We start from the raw sequence: 22931 nt of genomic DNA, 5'->3' as shown, positions 1-22931 counted from the left end.
GAAATAGCTTTCCGGTTTTATTTTGATTGTTTTTAAATGTATTTTTGGGGCTCTAGCAAAATATATTGAGGCAATGAACCCTTGGGGACACAGTGAATATATCATGTATTGTAAAGTTTTGATAATTCGCATCATTTTCGTTTATTATATTAAAGTAAATATATAATACACTAGGTCTTGCTCTTGACTCATTTCACGTGGACCTTAGCTCAGGTCACAAAACATGAATTCACCAAATTTTATCCAAATCGGGTCAATAGTCTTAAGTAACAAACATCCATATATTTTCACAAACTTTCGCGTTTATAATATTAGTAAGTAGTACATGGTCCTAAAGTAACGTAGTTTATTCAATTACTTACTAGTGTCATTGTAATAATCGGAAGAATGTGTTATAATTTATGGTGTAAGGTCCTTTCCTCCGTATATAATATTAAAACAGAAATATAGTTATAAAATTAAATTATTTCACCTCACTTCCAGATATGTTGATTAAAAAATATTTGGGCATATAAATAAGCCATAAACATTACAAAAGGGCGAAAAAGCAGTTTTAAAATTAACTACTACGTTATCTTTTATATAAAATTCTCGTGTCACAATGTTAGTTACCGTACTCCTCCGAAACGGATTTACCGATTTTCACCAAATTTTATATGCATATTCAGTGGGTCTCAGAATCGGCTACTATCTATTTTTCATACCTCTAAGTGATAAGGGTTGTTCACCTTTAACATTTTTTTATTTATATGACAACACAACGTTGCCGGGTCAGCTAGTAATATATCTCATAACACATGACAGATATGTACGTTTTCACATATCTTCTAGTGATCCGTATTTATAGAAAAGACGAGACTGACTCATCGTTCACAAACTCACTGCTAAAATGTAACGAATAAAACACGACTTCAGGTAAATGATATACTACGAATTGTAATATCGAATTTTACGGTCTAGGGATTTAGTCGTCCCTGAATATAGTCATCGCGACGACAGAACAGAATTAGTATTCAATGGACGCCCCCAATAGAGCGTCGCGGCGCGTACCTAATGCGACCTCATTAATATGTCTTAAAATACTTAATATAAGCGTTATAGTAGTTTCTAAGACTTGAATAAATCAATTAAGTGCTTATTTTTATAAGAAAATCCTATGCTAGCTCATTAATATGATATAAATATTTATCGTAAGTGTTATAGTAGTTTTTAAGACTTAAATAAATCAATTTAATGCTTAATTTTTATATACGGAAAACCGAAAATAAATCGAAATTTTATTTGCTGACGAAATAAATTTATTATATAAGTGTCTACTGCACTACTGCTGCATACAGACATCTTTATCAACCCCCGATAATATTAGATTTCAATCTGAGGTTGGCACTAGATGCGCGATTCCTGAGGACTAAGTTGGATAACCTCGGATAAGTATATCGTCCTTACCTTCTTCCCGGCAAAATACAGCAGCGCTTAGCACTGATTTTATCAGGCAGAGATAGAGGTGGCCGTCGAAGTCGAACCACGGAGGGTTCTATCAACTTCAGCCTAAAAACAACTACCACTATAGACTAGAATACCCAGAATTTAGTCGTAGCGCTGAATTAGAATTCATGAGCGGATCCCAATACGGCGCGTCGCGTACGAAATGTGAGTTCGTTAAAATGCAACCCGGATCAGAATGCCGGAATGTCTCTTTTTACCGACGTTTGTAGAATATTGGGGATGTGTTTCAGGTGGGTTGTTTGGCTGGAAAGTTATTGTCCTGTTGTGGGTATTTCGACAGTCGTTCAGTTGAGCCACCTCAGCCAGCAACCTATTTCTCAGCAGTGTTAAACGCTGCTAGGCTTTAGATTGAAGGTTGTGATAAGGCAGAAGCATATTATATATTTATGAAATTAGTCACAAACCTGTATTTAACAGTGTGTGTTCCTAGTCATCAGTTTTGTAATACATACATGGACGATTTCAGGCAGGTCTTAAATATAATAAGGAGTTAGAGGCGTCCACGTGCAGCAGTAGCCGCTGTCCTTCAGGTGAACTGCATAAGCGTTCAGTATTTCTATAGTTATTATAAAACTTATAACAATATATACATATGTAGTATCTACTTTGTAATAACAAAGAAATATGAATATACAACTTCTTCATATTTTTGTATTTCACCCTTTCCATTTTTTGTTTATTTTCTGTTCATTATGCCTTCGCTGCCAATAGCTACCAAACTGCCAATAGTCAAACAACACAGCATCCCTATAACCGTAAAAGTGCTCTTAACTATTAGCACGGGGTCAAATTGCAAGGGGACTCGAGACCCCAACTTAGTCACCAAAGTGGGCACCTGGCACCTTAAGTACCCATAAGAAGTTGAATTTCGACCCCTTGATAAGGGGACTAGTAAGAACCCTCTAAGATTTTACAGAAGTCAGCTTGGGGTTGAAGGGGTTATAATTAATATTAGTGTACCTAAACTCATTGAAACGGAAGAATCTCTTTTATTTTGCGTTAATTTTCATAATGATTAACGACTCGAATTTGGTTTGGAAACTATGATTTTTTCCAACTACGAACATCTACTACGATTTATATCTTGAGATGTTTACTAGTTTTTAAAATAATATAATTAAAATTCGTTCACTAATTGATAAAATTCAGATTTTGTGTATTTAAGTACCTAATCCATTTAAGAATAACCATCAGGCACAATGATGACGGTTTTGTGAGAAGTTTTTGTGTGTTTTAATTTGTCTGATTATTATATTACATTAGTACCATTATAAGTACCGTACCATTAACAATTAAATGAATCATATAGAACATACTAAACCCTAAAACAGACAACTTTAACAACATAATCCCACGATTAAGTTGAACGCACGTATCAATTTCGGGGAATAAATCAAGAGATAAATCATTTCTCCGGAAAAACGGAGATGTAAAAAATGGTTGCCGTCAGCGCTCGACGCGACCGGCTGGGTGTATCAATCTCCGCTGGAATTGGTTTAGCGTCGGAGTTCGAGGATTAAAAATAAACTCGGATCTACCGCCACTAAACTTGATTACTGATCTGCCACTAGCCACCACTATAGCACGTGACAATTTTATAGCTAAAACGAAAATCACTGGTAAAATTTTCAGAGTGCAGAATGTTTGAATATTCACAAGCTGTCACCTTACAAGGTGTGATATTACTGAAACTGAATCTATTTTATTCAATAAAATAAACTTTTAGAAAATTTATACAGTAAGTAAAAGAAGAAAATATCGTAAAAGATCACATAGTAAAGGCAATAAATTAAATTTAATAACATGGAAGTTATCCTTTGACGCCAGTTACCTCACATAATCTTATTAGTCCAGCAAGTTAAACCAAATCAACATTTGCTATAAGATATAAAAATAGCGTACGCCTTCGAAACGGCTTTACCGATTTTACCAAATTTTATATGCATATTCAGTAGGTCTGAGAATCGTCTACTATCTATTTTTCATACCCCTAAGTAATAAGGGTTGTTTACCCTTAACATTTTATTTATTTATATGGCAACACAACGTTTGTCGGGTCAGCTAGTAAAATATAACTATCTAATCATCACCCCAGCGGTATTCTATCGGCTAACAAAAAGGCTATAGACGACAGACTTACTTAATCTCATAACCCAAATTTACGAGCAAACTAATAATATCTTATTACGCGAACAGATAAACGACGCTGATAGAATACTAACAAGTAGTGCAAAACTTATGCACCCTAAACGTTCGCCGACTAATAGCAATATCTGAAGCAGGTGTACCGTTGACGGGCGATACATCGGAACAAATGGTCGGACGTGATCCGACTGGGTGAGATGCCCCAAATATTAATTCCTCCAACCTATCTGCTACTCCTGAGATAAACAGTGAAGGAGGCGGTGAAGGTAAACATCTTGTGGCAATCTACAAAGATAAGATACTCCATAACTATGAAAGAGATAATTTTATCTCTCTATGTTTTCAAAGTATGTGAGGTCAACCAAACCAGTACCTACTAACACAATACCAGATTAAGACTATTCATAGTCTGGTATTGTGATTTTTAAAATAATGTTAATGATGGTATAAATAACACTGTATGTAATCATACACTTAAGAATAGCTGTCTAACCTCTTTGTTTTCATAACAAATTAATATTTAAAATTATCTATATTTAATTATTTATAGATACCAGTCGGCGAACACTAGGATCTAGATTCATTAGATACAGAAGATCCTGACGTTGTGAACATAACGCCATAGATATACACAACGACGAGTACTAAAACACTCATACCCAGAATAGGAAACTAAAATCATATTCTAGATATGGACTGAAGATAGAACCCGGACCACATCAAACCGGAATCGTGGCTTCAGATCCACGGGGATCGAAAAATGATACCAGGGAAATAGCTCCTCGAATTTATAAACATGACGGCATTATTGCATAACAGGATAGGAATATGTGAGCAATGTGTGACGTTGCGCTATGCTTGAAATTGATCACGTGGTGTCGGATAGCGCTAGTCACGGTGTAAAATAATCGGGAAATATTTTTTAATGTTGATAGGTCTTTTGGATATGTAGGTCAGAGTGTGGCGATGTTTAGTTGTGGTTACGGATGATTCTTGATTCGCATGCGCTAGAATCATCATCAAATGATACTAGCGCATACGAAGGTGGTAGAACATTTTGTGGTTCGGCTCCGGCGGCACCACCGCCACACCTATCTCTACCTAATAACAGCAGTGTTAGGCGTTTCTGTGTTCCGTTTTGAAGGGTGTGGAAAGGGAGACATACTTTACCGAAGCGTTCCAGCTTAGTCCTCAAGGGTAGCGGCGCATCTGTGGTCGATCTCAGGTAGGAATATCTAATCCTATCTAGGGTTAATTACAGATGTCCATGGGCGGCAGTAGCCACTTACTATCAGGTGGACTTCATGCTCGTCTGCTACTCTCATATTATAAAAAAAAATGTAATAGGAGTTCTTGTAAAAAAAACGCTATTTACGACTATAGTTTTTACTATACCAATGTATGAACTTAAACGGCGAAGGAGAATATAGTGTAAAACGTACACACTTACAAACATCTACAGAAAATATTAAAAGTGGTTAAGTCTACAATCCGTATTTGTCAAGTTTGCTAGAATATGGCCAACCCCTCCCCCCCCCCCTTCCGAAAGGAGTCCCGTGATCATTGGGATAGCAAAGATAAAGAAATATAGATACTTTAATGAAAGTATTTTTGTGACTAGTAAGTAGCTCATCTATACAAAACATCCATTACAGTGATAATTTGACCTGTCTCCAGACAGCGAAATACGCTGTTAAACCGAGCGTCTCTCAAATGGTTGCCTCTAATCGTAACGTTTCGTCTTCTTTTTATGTACCTACTCGTAGCAGATACCGGCAGCGGTAGACGATTTTCTGCATTTGTATATTTCTTTACGTTTATATATAAAAAGGAATGATCTTTTATTACTATTTGGTTCAGAATTTAATAGCGTGAATATATTATTTGTGTTGCCTATGTGCAGTGATAGCCTAGTGGTTAAGAAACTCGGCCTCTCGATCGAGGGGTCCGAGGTTCAAATCCCAGGCACACACCTCTGATTTTTCAAAGTTATGTGCGTATTAGAAATTAATTATTACGTGCTAAACGGTGAAGGAAAACATCGTGAGGAAACCTGCATACCTGAGAGATTTATAAAAAAAAAAAAATCTCAAAGGTATGTGAAGTCTACCAATACGCACTTGGCCAGCGCGGTGGACTATGGCCTAATCCTTCTCATAATGAGAGAAGACCCGTGCCCAGCAGTGGGACAGCAATGGGTTGTTGATGATGATGATGATGAATTGCCTATGTATACTAGTGCCACCTAGAAGTGAACAATGAAACGTTAGAAGTTAAGTAAAACGGTAGTGATTTGAGCATCATCACTCAAATCACTTGTACTTGTCATGTTTCCTGTTTTTAGTCCCTTTTTTTTATTTATTTAGAAAAGTGATCCAAAATCAATGCTATCCGTAGTTGAAGATTACTACTACTAACTATTTTACGCATTACTTTAATTTACTACAATTTATACTTTGCTAAAAGTAAGCTTCTTTTGAGCTTTAAAATATTTTTATCTATTTCTTTCCATGCTGCCATGATGCCATAGTCCACAAATAAATAGTTCCACTTACATTAATATTGGATAAAAGTTGAATTATAAAGTTTATTTCGGTTTAACTACAATGGTTGCCATTACCCAAATTGAGTACACATTCGGAACAACTGGTCTACGTCAGTATGGTTAACCTGAAAACCGAGGTTTTAATTAATAAACTCCCTTGTTGATACTGAACAAATAGTGCTGTTATTTTTGTTTTAACCCACCTGCTGTTGAATGGTCATAAAATATATACTGATCTGGAGTTGTATTAGGCGTCGACCCACTGTCCCACTGCTGGGAACGGGTGTTCTCTACGAGTGATAAGGGTGCAAATTTGTAGACTATATCCTTTTGAGAACTTTTTTGAAAAACTCTTAGGTATGTAGGTTTTCTCACGATGTCTTCTTGTGCCGTTATATTTATTATATTTGAAAAATTTGAACCCTGCTAGAAACTTGGAATTTTAATCACTGATTTTAGTAAAAAATCCAAAACTGTTAAAATATCTAGTTAACATCAGAACATTTGTAAGTTGTTTTATAATAAATACAAGTTACATTATAGTAGCTTAAGGTGGCAGAACCCTTTGTGGTTCGACTCCGGCGGCACCACCGCCACACCTATTTCTACCTTATAACAGCAGTGTTAGGCGCTGCTGTGTTCCGGTTTGAAAGGTGTGGTAAGGCAGACAGACTTTTCCGAGGGGTTCCAGCTTAGTCGTCAGCGGTAGCGGCGCATCTGTGGCCGACCTCAGGTAGGAATATCCAATCTTATCTGGGGTTGATTACAGATGTCCATGGGCGGCAGTAGCCACTTACCATCAGATGGACAGCATGCTCGTCTGCTACTCTTATATTATAAAAAAAAAGTTTGCAATAATATAACTACGTAATATACATAGACGAACCCTAAATCTAACCATAAACTTACCACATAAGATTTCTGATTATGAACATCTGGGTCAAGTACCTAAATCATAAACAACTTGAAATTGATAAACGTTGTACAATATTCCCAGTTTTCTCCAATTTGCAAAGGAATACCAATTATTTCAGCGGTCTGACTTATTTATAGCCAGATAGCATCACCAAATTGTCGCATCGCACGCCTTTTGTATGCAGATGGGTTTTTGGCTCAGTAAATCAATTATTTGCTGTGAAAATATTTATTTGGGTCGCCTTCGCAAATTGGTCTGAAAGACAACGTTTTCAAAGCGTTGAGTGAGTTTTTATTTATCTTATCGCTTTCAATTATTCTGATAGGGATTAAAATAATATTTTCCGTTTGTAAAGTGGTGTGGAGTCGATCTTTTAATAAAATTTTCTGAGCGATAAAAATGGAGACGGCGAGAATTTATTATATAGAAGGACTTTTTTGCGTTTTAACATTTATATATAATATAGAATAAAGGTTTTGTTATATTAACTGTATCACGCGTTGTTAAGATTCTTAGGACACAGGACAGAAGACAGAATTTTAGGACAATTAGTATCTCTTATTCACATACTTTATCTAGTCTTAAGAGATGTTATGAACAATCATATTTTAATTATGATATTATAAAAAATAAACATGACGGGCACCATTCCGCTTCAACATGCATAAAGTTCCGGATTTGAACTCCGGCTACGCAGACCTCAAAATGAGGATCTCAGATTTCTATTAAAGTCCGATTGCTTGTGTAATTTTCGCGTGTCTATATCATCCACGACAAATAAACCTATATTGAAGCAAGACGTTCCAAAACATTCATTTTTGTATCCATATAAGTCACCAGTAAAATAAGCTTTACATTGTCCCAAAAACGACGAACACCAAACAATGTCAACTTAAACTTCGCGCACTTTTGTAAAAGCTTTTGAACATCGCTGTTAAACCAGCGTCCCGTAAGTTCCGTGTAAAATTTTTTCGCCTTATCCCTCCAAAATTACATACTTTACATACCGTGCCGGTAAGCAGGCGACCGGAATAAAGATGAGAAACACGCGTCGTATACTTGAAGAGCGAAAAGTGATGTAAAACACGTTTCGAGCGAGTGCGGGGAAATGAGAAAATTTTACAAGCTAATAAAAGCTTATAATGTGCGGGTGCTTTTTAAGTCTCCGGAAATAAGTTCGTTTTTGTTCGTTGTTGGTTGTATAATGTTCCGATTTATAAAGTTGTGGCTATGCTTTTGTAGGTTATACTTTAAAGGTGACTTAACCTCTTTCTTTTCTGGAAGACATACCCCCACCACTTATTTCTGCCTAATAGCAAAATATAAGCGATGCTTTATTTTAGTTCAAAACTGGCGACACTGGACACTTAACCAAAATTCTAATTAAACCTCAGGATCTGCAACGCAAGCGGAACCGATTTCAGTTGGTATTCCTATCCTATCTTAGAGTTATTACTTATGTTTTAGGAAGATTGACCGATGTCCATTAGCTGCAGTAGCAACTTATTATAGAGTATATGATTATTTCCTGCTTCAATTTCGTAAAAAATAGTCTTAATTAAGACATTAAGTCGATCACAATTACAATAATCTAAAAACAAGAAAATAAATGGAAACGTACGCACAACAGACCGACATAATAATACTATATGTATATACCAGAAATGCGACCTTCAATAAATCATGATTGCTAGAATCTTCATTAGATCCATATCTAGACAAGAATCTGCAATAAGGCCCGTAGTTCACAATACAGCTATCTACTGCACGGTATAATCGATACGCCTACGAGCTACGCGCGTAGCACTGCTACGGATAACTAAAGTGTAATTGTACGTAGACTAGTACGTAGACTACGCAATACGCATGCATCGTGTTACACTGTCTATCTAAGTAACATTACTTAGATATAAGTAATGTTACTTAAATATTTACTACAGTTACATAACTGTAGTAAATATTGCTGCATATTTGTTATAATACATATAAATAAAAAATGTTAAGGGTGAACAACCCTTATCACTTAGGGGTATTAAAAATAGGTAGTAGCCGATTTTCAGACCTATTGAATATGTATATAAAATTTGGTGAAAATCGGTAAAGCCGTTTCAGAGGAGTACGGGAACTAACATTGTGACACGAGAATTTTATAAATAAGATTAATGTTACTTTGCTCGGGCCTCCTTTCAGAGTGAAAGGGAGTTAATCTTGCCTAATCATAGCAAAGTGCAGATTAGTAGAGTATTTCTCATGAATCTTACTTTCACTGACAAAAGTTTGCTCGGGAATCCTACCCCTCTATTTTGGGAGTCCAAAAGAAATAGTATATACCATTTCTTCGTACTTAACAAAATAAAAAGTGACCAGATATTTTTTTATTATACCACCATTTTCAAAATGTACATTCACATTTTCATTCATGTCAAATTTTATTTATATAAAAACCGTTTTTCAAATGTCTCCTTGATCCTGCCTGTCTTGGAATTATCTACATCGGCGGATTTCACGCCACGATGGAGGACTTTATAGGGCTTTATATATATTTACATGGGCTATTTTTAGCCTGAACTAAAAAATCGTAATATCGAACACCAGTAGATTTATGGTCAATTACTATAGTTTATTACACCTGAGTTCTAGGATCATACACATATTTCAATCGATAGGACTTATATAACAATTATATTGCAGTACTTGCTACTTATAACTGTGCATATTTATTTATGACAAAAAATTCAAGCAAATATTAAATGCACTTATAAAATAATAAAACGTATTTTAATGACTCGGCAATAACAAATTAAAACCAAACACCATAAAACCGCGCATAACAATCAAACTACAGCTATTAAAAATCATTCCTGTTCAAATACATTAAACCCACCCCTCAAAGTTCCAACCATAACTCGTCCCATCGATAATTACACCATAACTCACACTATAGATTTTGCCGCTAATATTAAACTCGGATAATGTCCCTGTGATCAGTTTTAAAACATGAATTTATTGCGTCGCCCCTACAAAAGACTTGTATCATCGCTAGCGAGGAACGAGAGTAGCGATAAAAAAATCAAAAAATGTGCCACCAACGTACTGATAATAGTGTGACTACATCGAGTACTAACTAAACTAAACTTAAAAGTTTAATCAAATCGCACATATAATAATATTATGTTAAAAACTCACGTTAGATTATGTTAATTAACATTTTAACCGGTTTCAGAGAGTGAACCAAGCTAAATAATTATTATAAAAAATATATACTAAAGAACTTTTTTTTTCTTTATGTTAGTTGAGTGTGTCTTATTTGTACATAACGCAGTTAATTATTTATGTTAAGTTAAAATTACACATATCTGTGGCTGTATACTCTTAGACTAAGAAACTGTTACTTACAAGAAGAATTGGCAGATATGTTATTATCAAAAAAACGTCTATTACTCTCTTACTCGCTCGTGATGAAACTGTTGTATAAAGGTGTAGCTGCAAATTTACAGCGATGGCGAATACGTGATAGGAAAAGAATGGCACCGGTGGCACATTATTCAAAAGAATGATATACGGAATAGATTAGTGGAATATAAAGTGAAATATTGAAATGTTCTTATGTGACAAGTAACTTTAATGCAGGAACTTTGAGAGTATTATACACTTTTAAGAGTACACTACAGTTTGATACTTGAAAAAAAAAGAAAATATGGGTATTTTGTTTGAAATTAATAATCATCGGTAGAAGTACTATGGTGGTGGCTACTGCCACCCATGGACATCTGTAATCAACCCCAGATAGGTTTAGATATTTCAACCGCCGGGATGCGCCGCTACCCCTGAGGACTAAGCTGGAACGTCTCGTAAAAGTCTGTCTCCCTTACCACACCCTTCAAACCGGAACGCAGCAGCGCGTAACACTGCTGTTATTAGGTAGAAATAGGTGTGGTGGTGGTGCCGCCGGAGTCGAACCACAAAGGGTTCTACCACCTTCTAAACTAATTACACTAATTAAAAAAATACCCAAGTTATTTGACAACTGAACCTAGGATATTTCATCAATGAAATTTCATTATTCCACTATTTCCCGCGCGGACTGGGGTTGGCAGTAGGCAAATTCCACGCAGTATTAAGCGTCCCATTATGATGCTTTAATTTGTTTTTTAATTTCGCACCACTTGAATTATGGCTGCCGGCCATCGACTCTTTATTGGGAAAAATGATACTGACGAAATTGTTCATAAGTTTTCGTGATACTGTTTTTTAATTTAATCAGTTTTTTGTAATATTGGAAGCAGGCGAACGTGCAGGACATCTGTACCTTACCTTATCTTACCATGAGTTTTTACGTGTCGACAAATATGACTGTTTTGGTATTTGTTTACGTATTGGCCCATACTATTTCCAAGTTCCGATACAATCCGCTAGGGGCGCTGATTGGAAATAGTATGGGCCAATACGTAAACAAATACCAAAACAGTCATATTTGTTGATACGTAAAAACTCATGGTAAGGGTACTGATGATAAGTGGTTACTGTTGCCTATCGACTCTATAGAGAGTAGTGGTTCTACCTGAGGAGGATCACAGATGCGTTGCTATTCCTGGACCGGTCACCAATGGTCGTATCAAATGTAAGTCGGCTAGCGTCTACGACTATTGTATTTAATGAGGTTCGTTGGAAGATGGTAGCTACCCCTCCAGATTCGTGGCCGATCCATAAGATTTCTACCTTTTAATAGCAGTCTTAAGCGTTTTTTTTATAATTAAAAGTTCTAGTGAAGAAGTGAGTTTAGTCGTGATATCCGCCACACATTTATTACTATCCAAGTGTACTCTTAAAAGTGTATAATACTCTCATACAAAGTTCCTACATTAAAGTTACTTGTCACATGAGAATATTTCACTTTATATTCCCACTTATATATTCTAGAAGTCTATCTATGAGGACTAAGTAAGAATGTCTAGTGTAAATGTCACTTCTTCACTAGACCTTTTAATCATAACCTTTAATCATAATCATGAACCTCTTTGCCACGCAGATCGTCACCATACCTATTCCTACGTACGCTGCAATTCAACCTATTCCCTATCAAAACGCATCCCTGCGTCATTAAACCAAACCAAAAAGGGAGTAAAAGTGTTAAGCCCCCGCGTAATTGTTGCAAAAACAACCCGAAATGCGTTTAAAAACGTAAACATTAAAAACGAAGCGTGGAAGTCGGCGCTGCATTCATTGTATCGATTTTACATCCGAGGGTAAAATGGACGCTCCTTGGTTGACAAGTCTCATAGCGAGTGTTTTTTTTTTATAATATAGGAGTAGCAGACGAGCATGCAGTCCACCTGATGGTAAGTGGCTACTGTCGCCCATGGACATCAGTAACACCAGATAAGATTCCTACCTGAGGCTAGCCACAAGTGTGCCGCAACCCCTGAGGACTACGCTGGAATGCCTTGGAAAAGTACGTCTACCTTACCACTGTATTATAATATATGGATAATTATCCATCTATGTATTATATAATACGTTATTGGAAGAGAATAGAATACAAGTACATTAAAATTACTTTTTTCATATAGCAGAGGAAAATCAGCGCGCAAGCCATTTCATGGTGAATGGCTGCTGCTTATGAACATCAACAATCCCAAATACCTCTATGTCAAAATATTTTGTTTCATATCGATATATGTATAATGTTGTTACATTTAGTTTCGTTAGAAAATCTGTTTTCAAAGATTTACATAAGCCAGTAGTAAAAATAATTGCATACAATAATATCCATTTCTACGTCCCGGAATAAATAGGCCGCTTTTCTATATTATTATGACAGCGGTCCCGTACGCTTGAGAAGAGTAATGCCTAGGCTTAGAAAACAGTTACATGAATTTATGTAGACTTGTAATACTAGATAACATTACACAAAGCAGCTAATATATTAGCTATATAAAAAAACTTGATTGATTGAAATAATTACTAGAGATTGATAATTATTATAAAAACAAAAAGCCCGAATACTTAGAAATAAATAATTTAAAGAAAAGTCATTGTCACTTCTACAGCTTAGACGAATTCAATAACTCATATAGTATTTTAAAGTGCAAATAATAATACATACATACATAAGTACATGAGCATGAAATACTATCTTCTACAGTCGTGTAAGAAGATATAGACTTTGTTTATGTCAGCGAAATCTTAAATACTGGTGCAACGGTCAACATACAGTAGTACATGTAGACATTACATATAGATGTTACTACATGTATACGAATCCAGGTAAAATCCTTGGTCCGGAAAACATCTCAATATGATAAATACACCTTTGTAGATAAGTACGCAACGAAATCCACTAAAAGGCGAATCAGCACCGATTTGAAGAACAAAAAAACAAATCTGATCAAAGCGCGGCCCAAAAATATGAATCCACATTTCGTACCAGAATAGATAAGACGGAAATAACTTCAAGAGAACTGGCGAAATAAATGCAAGTTCCATTAGAATTTAACGTGTATTAAGTCTTTGAATACGTGGAGATGACAGCTCCTTGCTGGAATAGGGATAAAGGAAGATAATGGGCAACTAATGGACGCCATTCCACATCGCTGACATGACATTGCTTGGGATTATTAAATTTAGATTTGTATTGGACTACTCTGTTATGTCTTTGAGTTTCTTTTTATTTGCAAATAGTAATGTTTTTGGAGCTTATGTGTGTATATGTGTCATGTTTTGACACGCTCTATGACCCAAATGGTCTGCCAAAGTTTAACGTATACATTACTTGCTTTTTCAGTTGATTATTTTTAAGGAATCGAGTGTTTCTTTTTTTAATAATTGCTAGTTATATTTTTGAGTTCACGTGGTTTAAGATTTTTGTAAACGGCACAGACCTATACCGGTCTGTGGTAAACGGATTTTTATTACAGTTAATTAAATTTACTTAAAAAAACAGTAGGTAAGTCTTGTTAAGTTATCAATTGTTACCTCGGATCGTAACAAAAGTAATGGAGAATTTTTAGACAGAACCGAAACTTTGTTAACGTATATACAACCAAATAGTTTTACACCCATTTTTAAATGTGATATGAGAATCACTCTAAGAGATCACGTAGCGTTCTCTGTCCGCCTCTGTCGCGGACGTGAATTATCTATTTTGTTTTAAAGCTCATGTGACCTAAGTTTTGCGTGATTTAGTTACATAATAGCCGTAGGACAGAAATAGATGGATCAGATATTATGTTCAGTTGATTATCGACGCAGCGAAAACTGTTCTTTACCTATATTTTCGTATTTCTTGCGGTTCCACGTCCGCATGCGGAAGCGGTACAAAACGTTCCGTGACTCCTGCCTCTCACGCTGCCATTGTACTGCCTCAAAACATTGCAGTTGAAAAATCACACAAAATAGTTTAGACAAATGGCAGAACACACAAATTGACAAAACACTAGCAGAGAGATAACCGCCGTGTTTTGTTTCCAGCGATTTGCGAGGCGTTTTTATTTGTTTCGATCTGAATTGTTGATAGACAAACACCGCTCGGATTGCGCGAACAAATCTATTTGACTGCTAAAACATTAAACGGCATGACTGCGGGATATTCCGCTGATTGGTTAAATAATTACTACGAATTCTACCGTTTATTATTGAAATACTGCGTGCAATTTTAGGAGTAGACATATTTTGCAAGGTCCATTCGATTTGGATTTATAACTTGTCAATAGATTACATAGCTCTGTTTAAATAAATTGTAATTTTATTCACAAACAAATACGAGTATTATGTGTTATTTTCTTACCCCTATAGCGGCGCGGCCTCCGCATGGATTGAGTTCACTTATGGCTTGATGAGACAAGGAACCTTAATGTGGGGATTGTAGAAAATGTTATATTATTATTATCTTCATTATATGTTAAGATTAATGAAATGTAAATTATATCAAACTGAACGTGACACCGAAAATTGCAACTTTTTAGCAAATATTCTATCAACTACTACCAGTTACACGACGAACAAACATGTTTTTCTTAATTGTAGGTTCGCCCACTGATAACTTTAACCACACCTAAGGCGGACACATACCTGTTGCAAAAAAGATCTTACGGGCATCGAACCCGAGGGTGGTAGGATTCTTTGTGGTTCGACTCCGGCGACATCACCGCCACAAATATTTCTGCCTAATAACAGTAGTGTTAGGCTCTGATGAGTTCTGGTTTGCAGAGTGTGATAAGGGAGACATACTTTTTCGAGGCGTTCCAGCTTAGTCCTCAGGAGTAGCGGCACATCTGTGGCCGACCTTAGGTAGGAATATCTAATCCTATCTGGGGTTGATTACAGATGTCTATGGGCGGCAGTAGCGACTTACCATCAAGTGGACTGAATGCCCGTCTGCTACTCCTATATTATAAAAAAAATCCGTAACTCTAACATAAAGCGGCACTACTCTACACCAGTCATCTAATAGATATTATCTTTCTAAAGCACTTTGAAACGTTTCATTCGTCAGGAGTTTTTAAATTGTTTATCTCTATGCCGTCAGTAACTAATTACGATCGTCAATCAAACGTCAGAATCCTGAAATAAAATGGTAGTTTCAACGATTTATCTCATTCAGATAAGCCGTACTACGGTCTGGCATGTGTCCAATAATTGTGATAAACTAAATTGACGTGTCGATAATTACTTGAATGATAGGATATGGGTGTATTGTTACAAAATAATGACGAATTTTTCATCATTAAGTAATTTGTCATAAAAATGACAGAAATAACTTTGAGCTTCATGCTACATGTGTACGTCTTCATAAAGTTTTATTTAATTTGCTTTGTTATGCATTATTAGTCCAGTGACGTCATTCTAAATGCAATATGGCAGATGCCCCAAGATGTCAGACAAATAGTTTTTATGCACAACCATTATATGGGTATTAAATAAAAAAAAAATTTTTTGAGAAGAATATGAAAAACAAAATGACACTACTATTAAAATCTAGTTTTAAAAACCTTTTCAGTTTCCGTAATCGAAAAACGAATGAAGACTATAACTAATCTACCTTTAAAAAATATATATCTTCGTCCCTGTTATTTATGGTATTTCTTGTAAAATTTTACAATTAAAACTTAAGATACATCCCAGTAATAACAAATAAGAAACTCAATTTAATTTTGAAGGTGGTAGAACTCTTTGTGGTTCGAATCCGGCGGCACCACCACCACACCTATTTCTATCTAATAACAGCAGTGTTACGCGCTGCTGTGTTCCGGTTTGAAGGGTGTGGTAAGGGAGACAGACTGTTCCGAGGCGTTCCAGCTTAGTCCTCAGGGTTAGCGGCGCATCTGTGGCCGATCTCAGGTAGAAATATCTAATCCTCTCTGGGGTTGTTACAGATGTCCATGGGCGGCAGTAGCCACTTACCATCAGGTGGACTGCATGCTCGTCTGCTATTCCTATATTAAAAAATATATATATGAAAAATTCTTAACGGTTACATTGTACCCATTGTTTGTATGTACGTATATCGATATGTAGATTGAATAACATTGTTATGAAATGGATTTACCTTCTGTCACTCATTAACAATTCATATCGGTAAATTGAATTCACTCCGGATATGGATGGAATGACTTCATTAAAGATAAAATGATGTTATCCACACAAGAGCTTTACATATATTATTTGTGCGATGTAAGGTCAAAATAAATGTGATAAACATTTTCAGAATTTACACTGTAAGATAAGAAGGTATAAGAAATTTAATACGAAGGCCACAAGTATATACTAACTTTGAATATAGACTTACTTTGAATTTTATTGTAAAAAATATCTCTTTCTGAGTATTTTTGAGTAAATACAGGTGCATATTAATATTAATACGCAGTACGTTGACAACTATATATAAATAATCGCAAATAGTACAAGAGTCGTGTTGTTAGCAAGTAATTTTTAAAATGAAAACCATTCATATGAATAATTATAAAATCTACGACTATTACCTCGGTACCTCCTTCGCCGGACTCGACTGCGTCTCCTGGTGACTGTACGAAGCCATCTGGTTCTTATTTCAATATTTCCGCACACATGTTTATATTGTCACAGTTTATTGCACACACCCGTTAGTCACTTAGTTGATATAAAGGTAGGAACATTGTCACTGCAAAAGAAGTTTGATGTTTAATATCAGATCTGATCTTCAGTAAAAATTAGAAGCATGTAATTTACTAAACTATTGAAAAAAATAAAGAAAATTTTATGTTCATCTTAAGAACATATAATTTTAAATTAAAATGGTCAAATCATAATCGAAAGAGAAGAATGGAATTAAATTAAAATTAATTAAATTAAATTAAAATTTAGTTTTATTTAATTTATTGAATGATTCTTTATATCCGAAACTGAACTAAAGTATAAAAGTACCAATACGATATTAATGCATTCAATTGTTTTACTTTAAAAGGTAAAAACTTTTAAAATTTCAAATAAAAGCGTGTTATACCTTCTTTTTCATATTTTCCTGTTAAAATGTACTACGGACGAAAAGTTCCGAATATTTTACAACCCGATTCCGTATAATTTAAATATACCTACTCAGTGCCCGAAGTAATCAAATGTGCATTATTAATAAGTCGAGTCCCTACGAAGCCCCACTTCACGACCAATAAAACGTAGTACTGAAACTCGTTAAACTGAGCGATTGCTTCGGGATTTATTTGACAAGTTATTGCAAATAGAACCTTCGGATTGAGAAATTAAATTAACATCCCTCGCACTTGCGATTTAGTTAGAATTACCTGGGACGTAAATTTTGGAATGGTTATACTAAAATCTTAATGAGTCAAGATTGTGTGCTTTCTGAAGTATACGTCGATATTTGCACGAAACACTCGTCGACAAAATAATAGACAAATATCGTAACAGAGTCCGAATAAGGAACAAATTTAGCCTGCCGAGCAAAATATTGAAGCATTCCAATTTTTTCCAATTTACATAGTACAAACAAAGATACAATCATGGTAATTTCAGTACACGATATATAATTTTGGGAGATTTGTTACGTTCTGTCATAATAAACGCATGGAAAAAATTTAAATACTGTAATATAAAGTAGTAGATTTCGTTCCAGATAAAAAAATCGTAAAAATTGAAATTGTGAAGTTTTGTCTTTCTCTTTTGGTCTTAGTATCCGACTATGTAGTTCTGTTCTGTTTGGCAAAATTCCATCATTCTAAGAATTAACAACACAAACAGATAAATATTTTTTATCGCTACTAAATTACCGTTTTAAAATTTATTAAACAATGATAAAATTAACACAATAAATACGATCCACATTTAAAATGTCATTAAGTAATTGAAAACGCTTAAACTCAAAACTTTTTATACGAATTTTATGAAGGTCATAAAATATATCTCAAAGTATAAACGGGTTATTTAATATCTTTATACGTTTTGGACACTATCTGTCGCGATTTTCTGAACTGATCGTAACTTAAACATTTTAATAGCTTCTTTAAAATGTTACCATTAAGTTATTACTTAGTTTATTATAAATTTTATAAGTATGTATAATATTACATTTTAATTATTTTGTTGTTTATATCGACTCCTTTTCGTGGCTTGGTCAAGGAAAAAATAATAAAATAGTGTGTACTTAATCTAGGTTATTATTTATTATCTTTTCGGCATAAAAGTTTACCTACTGTCAATTTGTAACATACTCGAGTACAGTTTTCAACTTATATTACATTCTTTAAGATTGGATGGATTCGAAGGTGGTAGTACCCTTTGTGGTTCGACTCCGGCGGCACCACACACCTATTTCTACCTAATAGCAATGTTAGGCGCTGCAGTGTTCCGGTTTGAAGGGTGTGGTAAGGGAGACTGTGATACTTTTCCGAGGCGTTCCAGCTTAGTCCTCAGGGGTAGCGGCGCATCTGTGGCCGACCTCAGGTAGGAATATCTAATCCTATCTACGGTTGATTACAGATGTCCATGGGCGGCAGTAGCCACTTACCATCAGGTGGACTGCATGTTCGTCTGCTACTCTAATATTATAAAAAAAAATCACAATTGAATTAATCTAATATTAAATTAGTTTAACTGTAACTACTTATTGACCATGGACATTCGTAATCAACTTCAAAACTTTTTCAACATTTCGGCACTTGGAGCCAATCACTATTACATAGCTACTCAGTTTAACTATCCCACTCAAAGGTAAAAGGTGTGATTTAAGTTCCCTACCAATTACCTTTACACATTTTACGGGTGCATTTCACATAGCTCATAATGGAGTCTCAGAGGGAGTAAGTGAGCTGGGTTTTGTGAACACGTTAACAATTTATGAGCTCACTTCGCTGTGTGCTTTTATTGTCGTCAGTGTTGCCAGAATAATTAAAGCGGGGCATGTCTCGCTGAGCACTGCATAAATTAAAAAGTTTCACGTACTTTCCATTTGGTTTACAACTAGTTTTCACAAGTTTCGACTTAAGATTTGTTAAGCACGTGCGTGTTTAGTTTTGTCTTATTTCTTACCTTGAGAAACTATTTTGCAATCTTTATTTTTTATATTTTTGGGCTACTATTTAAATAATTATATAATTTATTCAAGAATCCGGTATGTGTTTAAAACTTTAGTTACGCTATAACCGCAAAAATGTGAAAATGTTTTAACAATTACGAATTTTAGTTTTTCATTCACCTTTTAGTTTTGACATATTTCTTAATGAATTTTGAGCTAATATTTATTCAACTCATTTTTTTAAGTGCACAGTGTATAAATAATATACTGAATAAGATATCACTATGTAATCTGCAGTGACCTCCCGGCCCGGTACATCTTAATGACTCGGGCTTACTATTACAAATTACGGCTCACGCCGGAATAAGCTTTCATTTCATCCCCTAATTTCTCACTTTTTTAGGTTACTGTGTTGTGTTCATTACTTTTGTTTTCATTATGTTATATGTATTAAATGTAATGTAAGTTATGTCAAAAGTAGGAAAAACAGGTTGCTTATGAAAACCTCACACAATTTTGCAAGTTACTTGTATAAAATAGATATTATTATTACAGAATATTACAGAAATGATAGCTTTTAAGGTAATAGAGTATATTTTGGATCGAATGGGGAGGTACTGTCGCCAGTTATTTCTGGATTAAAGTGCTTCATTCTTATTTAAAATGCAAAAAAGAGACTTGAGAGAAAAGCATTCCAACTTAGTCTTAGCAACACAGAATGACTAGCTTATTTCAGACTTGTAACCTATTTGGGGTTGATTGTATCAATAGATGGTAGCTAGTATCAGCTAGTAATAATAATAATAATATTGTTTATTGTACCAAAAGAACAAAACAAAATAAAACATACAATTATGGACGATATAAAAGGCGGTCTTATGGCTAAGACAGCGATCTCTTCCAGACAACCTTAGGATGAGGAGTTAAAGAAGGGATGACTTAAAATAACAGGGAGTCTAGTCTCGTTTGTTAAATCAGATTACTAAAAAAAATTAAAGTACTACGCATTTAAATATGTTAAGTGTTATGCTTTAATATATAGAGTATTACATAAATAATAACTAGAATGTAGAGTATTACGCATTACGCAAATCATCACTAGAATGTAGAGACACGCAAATCTGCAACGCTGAGCGGGGGTCAGGGGTGAATCCTAATGAACCCTGCTTATCATTACAAATGACGGCCTCCTCTGCCCCGGGCAAGTTTAATTAATTTATGAATTAGGTGGACGCTATCAAAATTTTGAGCTAGTCGATTTATTTGGGGATGGGTGTTAAATCTGGGGTGTTTGTTGCGTAATTTGATCTTTTTAAGATGAAGTATTATCTGAAGTAATGACAATTCTGTTAAATTAGAAAGTAACACAAGGTTTATTCTACTGGTAATTTCCAGAAAGAATATTTAATAAATTATCTGCTATAATTTATGCAGTGAAATTATAACATACAAGTTATAGCATAAAATCGAATAAAATCGCCTTGGATAGAAGACTACTTTATTTAAAGTAGTCTTTAACATATTTATATTTGGTAGTTAACCTTACTGTTCCAGCGCTACAACATCTCTTTGAATGAGAGGATTTAACGTATATTAAGCCATGATGGCCTAGTACAGGTACCGACCTGTGAAGTCTACCGATACTTCATACATATTTGAGAACTTTATTGAAGAACTTTCAGTTATGTAGCTTTACTCACGGTGTGTTCCTTCATCGTTTGAAAAACTGATAATTCATTTCTAATACGCACATAACTCAACCAGTTTCGAACCTCAGACACCCAACTGATCGAGCACCAAATTCCAAACCACAAACCCATCGCTTACTTTACACTTTACCCAAACGTTACGAGTATTCTATGAAATCGAAGCATACCCTCGGCTCTCATTCGGTTTAGGACCATGCCCCGTATTCGTATGTCCGATAGCAGTGTGGTTTTATGATTATTACACTTTATAAAACAACGGTTACGCTCCCCGGTTTTATGGATTATAAATTTCATTAGCGTATGTTGTTGGACGATCGCGTTTATTGCACGCGATACACACGGCTATGCAGATAGGATGCTTCTTCCAATCTAATACTTGTTTCATGGTTAATATGTTGGAGTTTATAGCATGTTGTAAACCGTTTTTACGTTAACGCTATTCGTTGTTTGACCGTTTTTAATACCGATACAGAGTATCGTAGTCGAATTCATTTTTCTCTTGATTTGGTGATGTAGGAATGATCCTTTTTAACCGACTTCAAAAAGGAGGAGGTTATCAATTCGGCCGGTATCTTTTTTTTTTTTTTTTTTTTTTTTTTTTTTATGTATGTACAGCAATTACTCCGCCGTTAGTGGACCGATTTTAATAATTCTTTTTTTATTGTGTAGAGACGAGCTGCGAGTTGGTCCCATTTAAATATGGTTAGGATCCATCGATTGGTTCTGGAGAAAAAGAGGGGAACTCCTCCACCCATGTAAATATAACAGCCATAACTTCGCCGTTTATGAACCTATTTTAATGCCTTTAATTTCGTGTGTGGACAATTGCTACAAGTTGGTCCCATTTAAATATGATGAGGATCAGAGTGGGTTCTGGAGGCAAAATATGTAACTCCTCAACTGATGGGTATAATTGAGTTTTGTTTGAAGATATTTGGTGTAGGTTCTAATGAAATTGAAAAACCAGTTTATCTTTGACTATTTAAGGGTCTGATAATGTGGCTCGGAGTCAAAATATGTAACTCCTCAACCGATGGGAATAATGGAGTTGTGTTTGAAGATATTTGATGTACGTTCTAATGAAATTACAAAGCCAGTTCATCATTGACTATTTAAGGGTCTGATAATGTGGCTCGGAGTCAAAATATGTAACTCCTCAACCGATGGGAATAATTGAGTTGTGTTTGAAGATATTTGGTGTAGGTTCTAATGAAATTACAAAGCCAGTTCATCATTGACTATTTAAGGGTCTGCTAATGTGGCTCGGAGACAAAATATGTAACTCCTCAACCGATGGGAATAATTGAGTTGTGTTTGAAGATATTTGGTGTAGGTTCTAATGAAATTGAAAAACCAGTTTATCTTTGACTATTTAAGGGTCTGATAATGTGGCTCGGAGTCAAAATATGTAACTCCTCAACCGATGGGAATAATTGACTTGTGTTTGAAGATATTTGGTGTAGGTTCTAATGAAATTGCGAGGCCAGTTTATCATTGACTATTTGAGGATCTGATAATGTGGCTCGGAGACAAAATATGTAACTCCTCAACCAATGGGAATAATTGAGTTGTGTTTGAAGATATTTGCTGTAGGTTCTAATGAAA

At 35.1% G+C, this 22931-nt stretch overlaps 1 protein-coding gene across 4 annotated transcripts in view; it reads right to left on the bottom strand.

Annotated features, from left to right (window-relative positions):
• LOC140749899 (kinesin-like protein CG14535) overlaps nt 1-22931 on the bottom strand; it is a 407024-nt gene that overhangs the window by 121944 nt on the left and 262149 nt on the right. The window contains exon 2 of one of the 4 annotated variants that reach the window (XM_073083139.1): nt 17093-17250. The exons of the other annotated variants lie outside the window; for them this stretch is intronic. Coding sequence (XP_072939240.1) covers nt 17093-17148 — 56 coding nt within the window. The 5' untranslated portion in view covers nt 17149-17250. The remainder of the gene's footprint in view (nt 1-17092; nt 17251-22931) is intronic. 4 annotated transcript variants of the gene reach the window in all.

This window comes from Epargyreus clarus, unplaced genomic scaffold (genome assembly GCF_041222505.1).
Source record: "Epargyreus clarus isolate Ecla_fem2 unplaced genomic scaffold, WU_Ecla_fem_2.2 ptg000018l, whole genome shotgun sequence".
NCBI lineage: Eukaryota > Metazoa > Arthropoda > Insecta > Lepidoptera > Hesperiidae > Epargyreus > Epargyreus clarus.
Note: the sequence above shows the minus strand (reverse complement) of the source record. Positions and strands in the feature narration are given on the sequence as shown.